Source organism: Geospiza fortis, unplaced genomic scaffold, assembly GCF_000277835.1.
Source record: "Geospiza fortis unplaced genomic scaffold, GeoFor_1.0 scaffold381, whole genome shotgun sequence".
NCBI classification, from domain to species: domain Eukaryota; kingdom Metazoa; phylum Chordata; class Aves; order Passeriformes; family Thraupidae; genus Geospiza; species Geospiza fortis.
The window spans coordinates 3944072-3958862 of NW_005054348.1; the positions used below are offsets into that span (position 1 = coordinate 3944072).

General features: G+C 36.9%; 1 protein-coding gene across 1 annotated transcript; it reads left to right on the plus strand.

Annotated features, from left to right (window-relative positions):
* The first annotated feature begins 2612 nt into the window (after positions 1-2612).
* RAB4A (RAB4A, member RAS oncogene family) lies at positions 2613-13917 on the plus strand. The gene is made up of 8 exons (XM_031058767.1): positions 2613-2630; positions 5466-5571; positions 6736-6850; positions 8029-8091; positions 9329-9483; positions 10356-10451; positions 12029-12189; positions 13459-13917. The coding sequence occupies exons 1-7, from the start codon at positions 2613-2615 to the stop codon at positions 12142-12144; spliced, it is 669 nt and encodes a 222-aa protein (XP_030914627.1). The 3' UTR covers positions 12145-12189; positions 13459-13917.
* Positions 13918-14791: the final 874 nt, after the last annotated feature.

Below are 14791 nucleotides of genomic sequence, written 5' to 3' on the forward strand. Positions count from 1 at the left end.
ATTATTTAGATTCTTGTCTCTTCCTTCTTTTCAAACAAAGTTCTGCAGCTTCTCAGTCTTGACACTAAATTTTGCTTACAATTCGTATTTTCACTCCTGCAGATCTATTACATCAGTTGTGTATCTTCTGTTCTTAGCTTTCTTATCTGCTCAATTATTTATATGTTCAGTATCTATTCAATTCTTATGTATTCAATTTATTCCGATACAAAGTGCCAAAACCAAACCAAACATGAATACGAGATAACTCCATGAATTTTGAGATTGGGTTTGGAAAGAACATTTTCCTGCTGCTTTTGGGAGAAAAGGGTCATTCTTTTAGAAGTTTGACGTTTAACATTGGAAGCAGATCTCTTATTCATAGGAAAACTCTTTTAACTCAAGTTTTCTGAGATGTAATGGCCTTTCTGTAGATAATTGCCATATAACAACACATGCATGTTTTAGCTCGCTTCCCAGTGCAAAATATATATGTTTTTGTGGTAAAGACAGCCTGACAGAAAGTCACTTATTCTTAATAAATAGATGCAAAGCGACCTTTGGATTTTAAATGGTAGAAGAATGGAAGTTGTACTAGCATTGAATAAATGCAATGTGTAAGATTCAAGTCAGATCTCTTCACTCCTTAGTTCCTTGTGTTTTTTCCATCAGCATCTACAAATCCCAGTCTGGTCACATAAGTTTACCAGTCTCTGTCATTGGTAGAGAGTGTATAGTCTTTCCATCCATTTGAAAATAATTCTGTTTGGTCTGGACAATTTGATTTGTCTTTTTCTCGACATCCTGTCCTTCACCATTTACCTGATGGTATTTGCATTTATCACCCTGGTTTTACTCCTTAGAGAGCATAGCTCTTTCACTTGTAAGGAAGCAGAACTTCCCTCTCTGAAGCATTCTTTTTGCAGATTGGAATAGAGCCAGGTTGATCTACCTGTTTATCTTGTTAACTTTCTGCTAGAGAAAGGAGTAAGCAGTGGGAATAGCTCCTCTTTTCATTTAGAGACAGCATGTGCCAGTAGGAATGCTTCAGAGCACTCTTTCCTCCTGCCCTATGCCATGAATGGGAGAGTTTCCAAAGGGTCAGCATGAGTGAATATAAATTCTACTCTATAGCAAGGAGTTGGGAGGATTTCAAACTCAGATTGGGGATATAATATTGGACTCCCCCCTACCCTACTGTATTAGCAGTGTGAAGGAAACAATTTAATTCTCATTGTGTGTTGATGACTAAGCTACAGTATCTCAGAAGCAGTTTGACTTTTCTTCTGCTGGAGCAGACTTCCGTCAAAGGAGGAGGTTGGATGTCTGGGGGTGGTTGCCACACCAACCATCTGTTTTTGCTGGTGCTTCAGTCAAAGCCCACAATTGTCTCTCTTCTCCTTTCCCCTCAGCTCACACTGCACCACCACCTCCAAAAGAAAAAAACAAGCACAAAAGATATTATGTCATTTATGTAGTTTAACAGCTTGTGCTGCTGGTGCGTCTTTAGGGTGAAGCCGCAATTTTATTCCTTTTTGCCTGTGCTAGAAAATGTTTTGTTTCCTGCACCCTATCCTGTTTGGGATCAGGTGATGCATGTAGCTCTCAGAGGGGAGTAAGCTGATTCTTTATAATGCTTTATTTCCTTAAACAGCCATGCTATGCTGTGTTTCATCTCCTTATGATTTCTGTAGTGCATGTTTTGTAACCTTTCTTCCCTTTAGCACAGAGTTCAGTTTTGATCCTAAATCCCTTCTGTATAAAGATGATCTTATTTGAAGGCAAAGTGCTTTAACTTTTCTAGACCTTCTCAGTAGCCAGCATGGCAGCAAGCATTTGTAACATCTGAATGATGTTGCTTTTCAGCTTTTCTATGAAGGAGGAACAACAGAATTCAAAAGAAAAGTTTCTCTAGGGAAAAGTTTCTCTAGGGTGACAGCATTGGCAGCTGACTGGAATGCTGGAGCTCTGAGCTGCTTTGTCAATAGGGGAAAAAAAAGGAGATAAAAAAAGCTGTTAAATGAAGTGAACTACCTCCTCTGGGAAGAGGACACCAAAAAGGAAAACTAGAGCAATTAAGAAGTAGTGCAAACACTAGAATGTGAGTTGCATTTGCTGAAATTGCCAAGAATGAATATATAAAGTTTGAGTCCGCAGTGATGGTCTAAAAGAAGCCGTCTACCCAATCTCATTTGATTTCTGTGCTTCCAAACTGTGCTAAATTTTATATACATCTGTACAGCTTAAAGGGAAAACATTTCATATCCTAAATCATGTGCTAAAATAAGTAATAAAAATGTAGTTGATGTGGTACTGCTTGTCATACAGAATGACATTATAAGAAAGAAGTTGCAGAATAACAAGATGAAAAATGTTCTCCCTGTTCTTTCCTGGTATTACCTTATTTGTTAATAGGCTGGGCTGTGAACTTTAAAGTTTGTTAAATCTTGGTATTTTTAACATTTAGTATTGGCAAAGCCTTTTTCTTGTCCTTCTTTGCAGTTGATTGAATGTGCAGAGTATTCCATATTTCTTGAACCATGTTATCCAGTGCTCATGGATAAACTGATAACATAAGTCTAAAAGCTTTTTGTTAGTTTGAATAATTTACATGAGTTTAAAAGGATAGAAGCATGGTTGTATTTGTGAAGGTAACAGTGTCTTAAAGTCTACATGTGTTTGGAAACATTGCTGCCTTTGGTGGAGAAAGTTTTTAAAATTTTTGTTAGAAGGCTGATATTTTCATTTTATGAAGTGGACTAAAACACATTTCTCTTAGTTTGGTGGAATAAAACACATTTCTCTTATCTTCATCCTGTGGAAAAAGTTAATTGTGACTAGTTTCAAGTTTCATCTTAAAAAGCCCATTTGCTATTTTGTCAGATAGAAATTTATTTTTTGTCTACTAAAAAGTAAGCAGGCATTGAACTGGCATCTAAGCAATTTATTTGTAGGAGAGTCTCTTTTAAATTTGTCTGGCACAGTAGAATCTGCATAGAAATTAGGAGTCTATTATGAAGTGCTGCTAAAAGATAATATCAATTTAAAGGCATTAATATAAAATCCCCATATAGCACTGTTGCTTTCAGAGCAAAATATAAAGCAGCTCAACTTAAAACACCTCAGGGGAAAATACACTGCTGTTCTGATGCTCCTCCAGATCAGTGTCTGGCAGTGACATGGCTGTCCCAAGGCCTGGGTGGCCTGCAGCCTCTCTGTGCAGAAGGGAGCAGTGTGTTCCATTTGCTGCTCACTGTGGGTTTGTGGGCTGCACAAATTCGCCTTCCTAGGCCACATCTGACAACCAGTGCTTGCAGTTACAGTGCAAATTAGTGGGGGAATGGAGTTTTGGTTTTAGTCTTTCCCTGGTTTAGGTTTGCAGTAGCTGTTGTAGTACTGTCAATAACATGAAGCTTCTGTTGGAGAAAAAGGAAGGTAAACATAAATTTTATAATTGTTTTAAGGAGGAAATCTGACAAACAGCATTCACCAGATACAAAGTAGAACCAGTTTTAGTTGGATTTCAGATTTATGTTTGGAAAAATGTCAGAATCAGAAACAGATTATTTTAAATGTCTGTGTCTCAGAATATCTTGCATTTTGAGGTACTCTGAAAGTGATAAAACCAGTGAGATTACACACACACACACAAAGTAGTTTAAATATAGAAAGTGGTGTAAAAGGCAGCTAACCAGTGATATTTGATCCATAAAAATTGAAACTTGGCTTTCTTTGAGATGATTTTTTTCTTAAACTAACACATTGGGCTATTTATGATACATTTCATGCTAACAGTGGAGACTTGGTAGAGTGAAGGCTTCTCAGCTTCAGCGTGTTTTGCAGTTGAGATGACATGAAGGGCCCTTCTTTAGAGGAGTTAACAAAGTTTTTGCAACCTGAAGGAAAATCCATTTTGTAACTTTTTTTTTTAATCCAGAAAGTATGAGCAGCTGGGTGGGGGCGTGACAAATGAAAGGATTTTGAAACAGAAAGTCTTGAGCATTTAAATGGTCATATTTGTGAGCAAGAAACAGCCGTCTTCTGAGAAGAGTAAAATTCAGAATCTATTCCAAGCCTGTTACAGCATTTGAAACAAGAGGGACAAAATGTAAAAAAAGCAAAAATCCTTAGTAAAATATTATTTGATTTTAAGTATTAATAAGATCCAGAAGACAGATGAAGATGAAGAATAGTAGACACTTCCAGGACTCACAGCCCTGCCTTTTTAACAGTGGGAATCTTCTTACCCTTTGAGAAACTTGCTTGTTCCTTTTACCATTGCTAGGGAGTGTTTGATATACTATAACAAGTAATTCCTTCATTAAATGGAATGAGCGCATAGATCTGTGTGCATCTTAAATTCAATTTTTGAAACTAAGTACACAAATGAGGTCCTGGTAGAGGATTTTATCAGTTCTTTGACTTACTTAGCATAATTTTTCTTTTTATTACACCATCCCCTGGGCCAATACCCATGTAGCCCACTTGACAGCTTTGAACACTCTTAACAAAATTAATGTTTTTATTTTTGTTGATATTGCAAACTAAGTCATTTTCCTTGCATTCTCTTTCTTAGAGAAACAGTGCAATAAAAATTCTGCTGCTAGTAGAAAAATAAATAGGGAATCTTGTATGAGCTGTAAAGATTGCCTTGGTAGCAGTATATTAGGGGAAGCAGTTGTAAGCTTTCTAATCAGTTTACCATTTTTGAGAGCTGTAAGACAGGGAAGCTTTCTTCAGTCTTTAGCAAAACTGAAAGCAGATTTGTGGTGGTAGCATTAAAGCTTTTTATGTAACTGTTGAAACAATAGAAATGGGCCATAAATCTTGAATATGTGTATTACCAATGAACATTGACATAAATGGCTCATAAATAGGTAACAGAAATACATGTGTATTAATTTAACATGTGGAAGAAATGTGAAACTAGGCATCCCAGAATAAAAATTATTTATTCCCTCTAAATTTTGCAGAGAAATACTGTGGTTGTCCCAGCTATACAAGGATTAAAATCAAAGTATGAGTATTAAACTGTTAATAGATAATTTCAAATTAAGGTAAGTTAAAAACAAAAGAAAACCATACCCAAAAACAAACCCAACTACAACCACCCCTCTCTGGAGTTTTAGATTTTGAGAAATGATATCATTATATGTTTGTGTTGATGATAGTTAATACCTTACACGCTCTTAAAACACATTCCTGGAATACAAGCCAACTATTTACCTGTGGTTGAGCCTATTTTAACTGAACTCAGATTCAGCTGTTTCTGCTTTGTTTTGTCTTTCTTGCCTCTCCATAAAGAAGAATTCTTAGTTCTTGCTGTGTAACATCACTATTGGAGACACTGGATAATTCTTTAGATTTATTGCTATTTTGCTAATTTTGTCATCTATTCCCTTCTCTTTGAAATAACAGCTACAAGAGAATAGCTGGCTTGTGGGTTTGGTCTTGTAACAAAAATGTGAGTCCATACTAAAATTTAGCAATTTTTTTTCTTTCAATCTTCAGATTTCCTGTTTAAGTTCTTGGTGATAGGAAATGCTGGAACTGGAAAATCCTGTTTGCTACACCAATTTATTGAAAAGAAATGTAAGTACATATGAAGGACAGTAAGAATTCTCCAGTGCTTTGTACTAGAGGTAAAGGCTCTGCCTACATGAGTACCTGTCATTGGTAAGGAAGCTCCCCTAATTCTCTTAGTTGTATAGGTGAGGATTTTAGTAAAGAATTATGTTCAGAACCGTGCTTTAAATCCTTATTGCTCACTGGTTGTCTTTAATCTAAAACCTAATATGGAGCATTAATCTGTTATTCTCAAATAAATATAACAAGATGTTGGTGAAAATACAGACTTACTTTCTGTGAGATGTATAATTTGCAGCTGCAAGTTTCCCTGGATATATAGAAGAGACTTGGATCTTCTAGAAAACATAATGAAAGAAAAGCTGAATTGCTTAAGTAGGTTTAGAAAGCCTGTAGCATCTTTTGAGATAAATAATAACTCTGTTTTCTTTGTTAAGGACTGTGGTCTATGATAAATATTGATAGAGATTCAATAGTGAATGTTATTCAGAGATGAACATAAAAGAAAAAATTCTGTTGGATTGTACATTTGGTATCAAGATGAAACAAAAATAATATGCCTTTAGAAACCTTTGTAAATCTACGGTGACTGTTGTCTTTTTCAACCAAACAGTAATTCACCTTATCTCTTGAGGAATATTTAAGGATAATGATGTGTAAGTACTAAGGAACATGGCTTGATTCTGAGTAGACTTGAAACAAGCCCTTGCTGCTAGTAAGAGCAGTTGTAAATTGCTGAGATTCTGTGATATCAAGAGCATACATAAAGCAAGTACTTTGTGCATTAAAGAAGAATTGGCTCTTGCATATTCATGGTCAAGACTGTGTGCATTCTCATTAATTTTAATTTTAAATGGCATCAAAGTATTACAAAACACAGTTGGAAAAAAGTGTACAAAAGGTATCTTACTACCTATTAAAGTGAACTGTAAACTTTTTAAAGCAGGCCTTTTTACTACTAAGTTTGAATTGACTAAATGGTCAAAAATTGTAAGAACATTCATTTCTGTGTGGTGGCAGTGAGCTTATGAGCTGCACTGAATTTGATGGCTCAGGAAGTTTGTAATTTGAACACTGAGGAGTTTTTGATAATATCTAAATTGGTTTTTGTAAAAACTACTCACTCTAAATATTCTTCAAAAAAGTTTTGTTTTCTTTCTTTTTTCATAGTCAAAGATGACTCAAATCATACTATAGGAGTGGAATTCGGTTCAAAGATCATAAATGTTGGTGGTAAATATGTCAAATTGCAGATATGGGATACAGCAGGACAAGAGCGGCTCAGGTATGACTTTCAGCCATTTTATTAAGTGTTATTACAATTGCTGCTGTGAGTGGTGGATATTATTTATCTCTGCTTGTAAGCAGGCAAAGCTTTTTGGTCAGTGGAATTGTTTGTCTGCTTTCATATTCACCTTCCAACCTGGACACAGTGACACAGATCCATGGATTTTGGTAGAGCCATGCTGCCTTGCAGGGTCTGAGTTTCTGCCCTGTCTTCCATTGGGTATTTTCTGTTAAGGTATATGAGTGGAATAGGTGCCTAAAATCTTGCTCACCAGCCAAATTCATAATTAACTATTGTAACTAAGAGTATGCACTTAACTCTGTGTTTAGGAGACCTTCTATTGGTTGGAGTAAGTAAATGTCGGGAAGCTGTAAGCTGTTCAAAATCTGCATGAAAGCAATTGCACAGTATAATTATACACAGTTTTATTAAAGAAGAAAAATATCAGTCATATTCATTGGGGTGAATACATTTCTAGAAAGACTGAGATATCTTAAGTTTCTTAGAGAAAAAACAATCAGTTTGTCAGCTTATAACAATCAGTGCACTTTTAATGCTGTATTTTAAGTGTTCTACATCTGAGGCATGCATAAAACTCAGTAAAAATCTAATGGATTCCTGGGTACATTCACCATCAAATAGGACATCAATTTTTTAAATATATTTTGGGAGGATGGAGTGTGTGTCTGAAGTCTCTTTGTTTTGGGAGAGGGGTTGATTAACAAAGGTGAGAATGATGGTAGAAGTCTGAGTTTTGGGCAGCAATCCAGGTAAATGTCTTCAATCAGACAAGTCCTTTGGATATAGTTCTGACTAAATGAAGCTGGGCTGTGATATATAGTCTTCATTAACGAGGTCTCTTCAGTGTGTTGGCCAGATATCAGCCTCCAGTTCTGTATCTGGTCATGTATTATGATGATTTGTATACCTTCAGCGCCACATGGATCATAATGGACTCTGAGAATCCTCATACAGCTATATTTAACCAAAGTGCTTCATCAAAATCCTGGTTGTAATTAGTCTGCTGCTGCACAGCTGATAACATTGTCCAAAAACATGTTTTGTTTTAAATATGTAAATAAGAATTCTGTTTCATAATACAGATTATGTTATATTAACCCAGATTTTAACCAGTGAAGACACCACAGAAGTGTGTATTTGTGATTCTATTTCAGGTCTGTAACAAGGAGTTACTACAGAGGGGCTGCAGGTGCTTTGCTTGTCTATGATATAACCAGGTAAGAAAGCCAGCATCTCCTTTGTTCATAGACTACCAGATCCAATTAATGCACAGTGGTTCCCCCCCAAGTACCTAATGCTCTAAACAAGATTGGGCAGGAAGAAAAGAAAGAAAGTATAAGTACTTCTGTTTCAGTGCATCTTTGAGCTTTGGAACTTGCTACATGAGATACCGTGAATGTCAGATGTGAACAATCCTAAAGGCTTACACAAATTTGTGGGGATTGGTCCCCCAGTCACTGATCTAATAATGGTGGACCATGTGCAGCCACTGGCTCAGCAAGCCTTGCCACAGAAACAAGAGCAGACTTCAGCCACCCTTAACCAAGGTGGTGCACCCTTTCTTGTGGAAACTGCTGATGAGTGTGCTGGGATAGAAGGTCATCCTCTGGAGAATCTAGCTCTGCCTACACATTCTTTAACTGCAGGCCAAAATTCTGTTCATCTCTGCATCTTTCAATGTTTTAATATTATAGGCAGCCAATAAAACTCCTCACCATTACACTAGTTTATGTTCTTCCTGCCACCGTTGACTGATATTTGTCAGATGAGTTTTGGGTTGGTTTATGGTGGTTCACTAGGTTGTTGCTTGTTGTTCTGTGAGTGAAGGGTTCTCTCAGCAGGCTTTGAAATCTGTGTTCTGTGCTTAAGGGCAGCTGAAGTCATCTGTCAGGCTTACTGCTTGAAAGCTTTCTCCCTGACCATTGCTACAATGGCAAGTGGTGTGTGCAGGGTGGCTGCCTGCAGTGTAGGTCCTGACACCAGTGTGAAAGTTCAGGCAAGCACATCTGCACAAGCCTCATAAATTCTTACAATCCCACTGGTAATTTAAGTATCAGTTGAATTCCAAGTGGAACAATATCTCGTTCTGTTATCCCAAAATGTCATGCGCAAAAGGTTAAAACTAGATAAGAGCTTAAAATTTTAGCTTTTCACATTAACACATTTTTACAATTTATAATTGTGTGTTTATAATTGTGATTATTTTATAATTGTGTGTTAATATATTGTGATTAGTTTATTTTGATTTTTAAAAACTCAAGCTTTAAAATAGTTTCATGAAGGAATTTGATGTTTTTCCCAGTTCATCACTGGTATATTGAGACGTGTAGGTGCCTTGCCTGACTACCAGCAATTTGTTTGCCACAAACACAGATTTGTTGTCTGAGTTTTGGTTCGGTGATCTGTTCATGAGAAGTGAGTGTGTCCTAATAAAGGGTTTAATTTCCTGCACAGCCGGGAAACCTACAATGCACTTACTAATTGGTTGACGGACGCAAGAATGTTAGCAAGTCAAAATATTGTGATAATACTGTGTGGAAACAAAAAGGATCTTGATGCAGATCGTGAGGTCACTTTTTTAGAAGCATCCCGGTTTGCACAGGAAAATGGTAAGTACAGAACCTTCATGTAGCATTCAAAGATGCATAATCCTTCAGATCATTTACATTTTTGTGCAGTTAGGCTGTACTTTGTACCCTGTCTACAGAAAAGAGTTCTGTCAGTACCTGAGGCCCAGAGAGGCAGTGCCTGCAGTGAAAACTACATGTACTACTTAAGTCTCATTAGCAGTGGTTCTTCACTCACAGCTGCTCCTTTAATAATACCCTCTATGTGGAGAAAAATTCTGTAGGAAATGTAATACAACTTCAGGTAGTGCCTTGCCTCCAAATAGCTGAGGAGAAAATGAAGGACATGAATTCCCATTTTTCAGCATCTTAAAGACTCTGTAGATAACAAAGTTGTATGGGCTGTGCTGCTGTTTGAAGCAGTGAGTTTTATTCCTTGAAAACTGAGTTCAGTGCAGGGCATGGATCCAGACATGTAGTATTCAGAATTTTTAGTCTGAGGACAATATTCTGTGTCAGCTAAAGCCGGTCTTGTCTGAGCTTCTGTGCTGCAGTCCTCCCATCAGCAAAATCTGGTTTTGCTTTTATCAATCAAAGTCTTTTCTACCAACTCTGGTTAATGGCTATGCTTTTGCATATAACCTCCATTTATGGGAAACTGTATGAAGTTTGGTTTCAAGTGCAGTTTTGCATGCACAGCCCAGGTTATCTTAGGATTCCAGCTTTCTAGGGTGCCTGAAATTTTAGAGGATGTTTTTTGTGGTTTTGCCATCAAAAGTTAGTTTTCTGGACCATGCTTTTTGACTGTAGATCTCTGTAAAAATATTTTTATTGCTCCTGGCTTTCATGCTTTGAATTACTATACCTGCTATTCCAGACTTGTTTTGAGGATTCTTTTTTGGTGTCAAATGCAGAGCTGATGTTCTTGGAAACAAGTGCTCTAACGGGGGAAAATGTTGAAGAGGCCTTTGTACAGTGTGCAAGGAAAATACTCAATAAAATTGAATCAGGTAAATTAAGCTTTTTATTTATAAAATCTTTTATTTTATCTTAAAATGAATAAAAGTGCACATGGAAATATCATCATTCAAAGTCCTCTAATAGAATTAAACCAAAAAACCCAAAATTTCATTTTGGTAAAATAACCTACTTGTTTTCTAGCTGCTTCTCATATGCTTTAATAGGAATGGATGTCTAAGTGAGATGTGTATATCCAAAAAGGGGTGGTGGTGTGAATTGTGGGTGATGTTTCCCTTAAAATCAGGTCTGAGTGTAGGTTAGACCTCTTTATATTAAGTCAGGTCTGAGTGTTGGTTTGGTGTTCTGTGGGTTGCTGCATCCCTACAAATACCAAGCCTGACATTAGACAGTTTTTGTAGTCCAGAATAAAAACCTAACATCAGGACAGTCATAACTTAAGTTCTGCTTCTCATATGTAACAGGAAATACAGTCAAGAGAGTATGAACAGTAATACTAAAAAATTCAGGGACGTTTCCTAGCAACTGTTTCTCTAAGTGACCTCTCTGCCTCTCAGTTGAAATCATTTTTGCTTTTGCAGATCTAGAAATATACCAGAAGCTTCTCAACACAAGTGGGCAGGTTTCTGCTGGAGACAGGCTCCTGTATGCTAGATATCATTACAGCTAATTTGCATTCCAGTTTTTCTTTTTTCTAGCTGCTTGTTATCTTTAAAGTTTTAAGTGTTGGCCATATCAAAAAGTCTGTCTTGGATTCTAATTACACGTTTCTAATGCCAAACATAAATTTTTAGATTAAAATAATATGATATTGTATGTTCAAAGGAATTTTCTGATTACTGCGTCAAATCAGTGTGCCAAACAGCAGCTTTCATTTTAAACAAACAAACAAAAAGAACCTAAACAAATCCAAAACCCAAGTGAAAAAAGAAAGTATAGCTAGTTTTTCACAATACTGTAGTTTGATGACTGCTTTAAAGAGGCACTACCACCACAGAATTAAGTCTTATTTTCTATGAACTGCTCCTGGTTTTTTTGTGCCAGCACACATCTATCAAATCATGCAAAAATGGAGACTATAAGGATCTCATGGAGGTCTCTCTTGGCCAGACCACCATACAGCCATAAGAACAGTTCTGAAGACAGAGGGTATGAAGTAGGTAGAAGTGGATACCAGAAACTGGAAAGGTTGATCATTTTCCCCGAGGAGCAGTTCTTTTTGGAATCCTTCCATCAGATTGATCCATTTTTGTTTGGCTTGGTATCTACGGTACTATTTTCTTTGCCTATGAGCCACTGAAAGCAGGAAGTTTTTAACTGTATTCACAGAAAACATTTTAGACCTTTCTTTTGCTCAAGGTAGTGCAAATGCATTTCTTGTTTGCAGCCTAACTCTGAGATTGCTTTGTCATCATGATCAACGGCATATCGTTAAATTAGAGGAGAAAATGATTCAGATTTGAAATTGCCTAAAAGCAGATAGAATTGAGATAATCTCTCCATAAATAGATCAGAATATAATTATGCTTTTTTTTAATGTTAATGGTTAGTTTAGAATGTATTATTTGCACATAATCTATATTCTTGTGACCATTTTGTTTCTCATCAGGAGAATTGGATCCAGAAAGAATGGGCTCAGGTATTCAGTATGGAGATGCTGCCTTGAGACAGCTGAGATCACCACGCAGAGCACAAGCACAAAGTGCTCAAGAATGTGGGTGTTAGAGAAACAAAACACAAAATCCCAAATTCTTACTTTAGATACAGAAGGTAAGGCTACAGAAATCTTGGGTTGGTGGGCAAATTAGCATATTTCATAAATGTGCTAGTCTTTTTCACAGTTAGCCTGTAAGTTACAGAGAATCTATTGAAATAATGCACAGTGGAATGGATTGGTGTTTTGAATCTTTGGTTTTTCTTCTTTCATCTGCTGGGAAGACTAGAGCTCTTACTGAAGTATTTCTAAATCTTAGCTTAATCGGAGTAATGCTGGGGAAAACATTTTAAAATTCTTTATTCCTGAAATGCATTATAGGGCTAATAGCTGCCTAATGCACTGTAGAGAAAGTGATTCAGTTCTCTTGCATTGGGAACAAACAAGTAAGCATTCACAAGATGTATGGTACAGTATCTTGTCCTAAGGTATTATAAAATCTTTTCTGAAAATGAGGCTTAAACACTGAGACTCAAAAATTAAAGATAACACTAAATTTCAAACTTCCACTGACTTTTGTGCCCCTACCTAAAATCAGCCTAAAGTTATTCTGATTCCTGTCTGCTATAAGCAGAAATGTAAAAAAGAGAATAGTAGTTATTTCCTGATTAAGCAGTGTTGTCATCTAAAGTAGTTCTGCTGGGGCTGTTGCAGCCTAGGAAACAGGTGTGCAGTGTTCTAAAGTTCTTCCAAAGATGTTGTTCAGAGAAAGTGAGGAAAGAAGTTTTCCCTTTAGCAGTTGTAGGAGAAGAGACATAAGTCACAAACTCCTGAGAACAGTTCTGTGGTTAGTCTTGCTTATGTTTAGAAGACAGTTGTCCTTAAGACACTTCTCAATGGTCACTGGATTTTACATAACTCCTTGAAGTATCCAGTGGCTCTTAGGACAGTCCTTTCTCCCTGTGTAGTTAATTATTCTGCTATAATTAATCATTATTTTTCTAGTACAAGGACAGTGATATCAAATAAGCACTGTAGACATAGTTCCTGCATCACTTTTACTGTATTCATTCATCAGCTTGAGCAGTGCACACAGCAGAAGCTTTATGGAACATTAAATAAGGCAGCGCATAATTCTACATTCTGATGTTTTTTTCTTCTGCCCTGGGAGCTTAGCTCCCAATTAAAGCCCAGAATTTTAAATAATGTATCCTTGAACTGCTTTCCTCTTATACAATTCCATTCTTCTAAGAGACTGCTAGAAAAGGGCTTTAAAGCTTTGGTATGGCCCTACAGAAATTAAAATTTATTGATCTTACTTCAAGAGCTCAGTTTTCAGATTGATCAGATATGGGTAATTAATAGAGTTCTTATGTATTTTATAGCTGTCCTTGCAAACGGTGTTTGAAGAAACAGAAAAGCTTGAAGGCTATGCAGTTTTTAAAAAACATCTTTCCACTATCTACAGACAGAGCAGACCACTGACAGAAAGGTGTCCTGTGGTAGGGGGCAGGAATGTGCACAACACACAAGTCTGCAAAGTGAACTGGATAGTTTGGTGGACAATAGTAAGGCTCATACCTGTATGTAAATGTTTTCCATTACCTGTTTTTGTTCTTTCACCTCTAGTTTGAAGCATTGCAATGTACTGTAAATAATGTAACAGTAAATTTACAAAGCATGGTATACTTATGTATGCTATTAGAGTGTTGCACTATAAGCAGTTTAATATTTTATTTTTTTATCATATAAACAAATTTAACGGAGGTAGGCTTTGTCACGTTTGTTTGTTGCACAATAGTTTGTATTTACAACCTGAATTATAAAACCACTGGCAGCTGTCAGTGAGAGGTTGTTGGTTTATTTTTTCCTACTCAGTTTGCCACATTCTAACAAGCTGTTGACAGGATCAATTCTTAACGTGTGGTTATGACCCATGCTTCTGTATCCTGATAGTAAAGTTGGAAAAGGCAAGTTAAAGCACAAGAGCAGAGCAAGAATGCTACACTGAGCTATACCATCTTTCATGAAATTAGAGTTCTGTTTATTCCCTTTGTCCTGACATTTTGGGTTCAAATAGATGCTTATCTGAAAAGTATGCACCTTGAGTTGTTTCTGAATTAAATGGAATTAAGCATGCTTTGTACTTGAAAAGCCTGGGTTTAGGTTTAAAAAGGCTGTTGGGTCCAAAAACTTTCATGTTGTGTCACTCCTCTGATTGTTGTATTTAGGATTGGATTTGTTACAGAGCTGATAATTATTCCTGATGGTATTCTCTTCCTGGTAAGAGTGTGAAGTATTTTTTGAAGCAGTATAACTGTATTTTCAGGAACATCAGAGAACTTCCGAGAAGCTTACCTGTCTTAATCCTTGCTCAGTTCAGTTTGGCTTTCAGAACTGCAAATACTTACCAAAAGCAAGTCCTCTGGAGCAGGAAGTTGGATGGAGCTGTCTCCTCCACAAGTTCAAATAGCCAATATTAACTGGGATGTGTTGTCCACTAGAGCTGAGGAGGGTGTTGGTTCCAAAACCCCAAACAGTTCTGGAACACTGGGAAAAGATGAGGTACTGGGTGGTCTATGCCACCACACACCATCCCACAACCCAATCAGGTTTCTTGGCACACTGACTAAAGCTGACACAGCACAAGCAGACACAGCACAAGCAGAGCTGGAGGCTGTTCTCCTGTCACTGTTAGAGTGGTGGAAGGGCTATTGG

What these genes read in the sequence shown, in the direction of transcription:
- RAB4A (XM_031058767.1), top strand. An exon ending in GCAGGACAAGAGCGGCTCAG is followed by an intron (nt 6,851 to 8,028) that starts GTATGACTTTCA and finishes ATTCTATTTCAG; the next exon opens with GTCTGTAACAAGGAGTTACT. An exon ending in CCGGTTTGCACAGGAAAATG is followed by an intron (nt 9,484 to 10,355) that starts GTAAGTACAGAA and finishes TGTCAAATGCAG; the next exon opens with AGCTGATGTTCTTGGAAACA.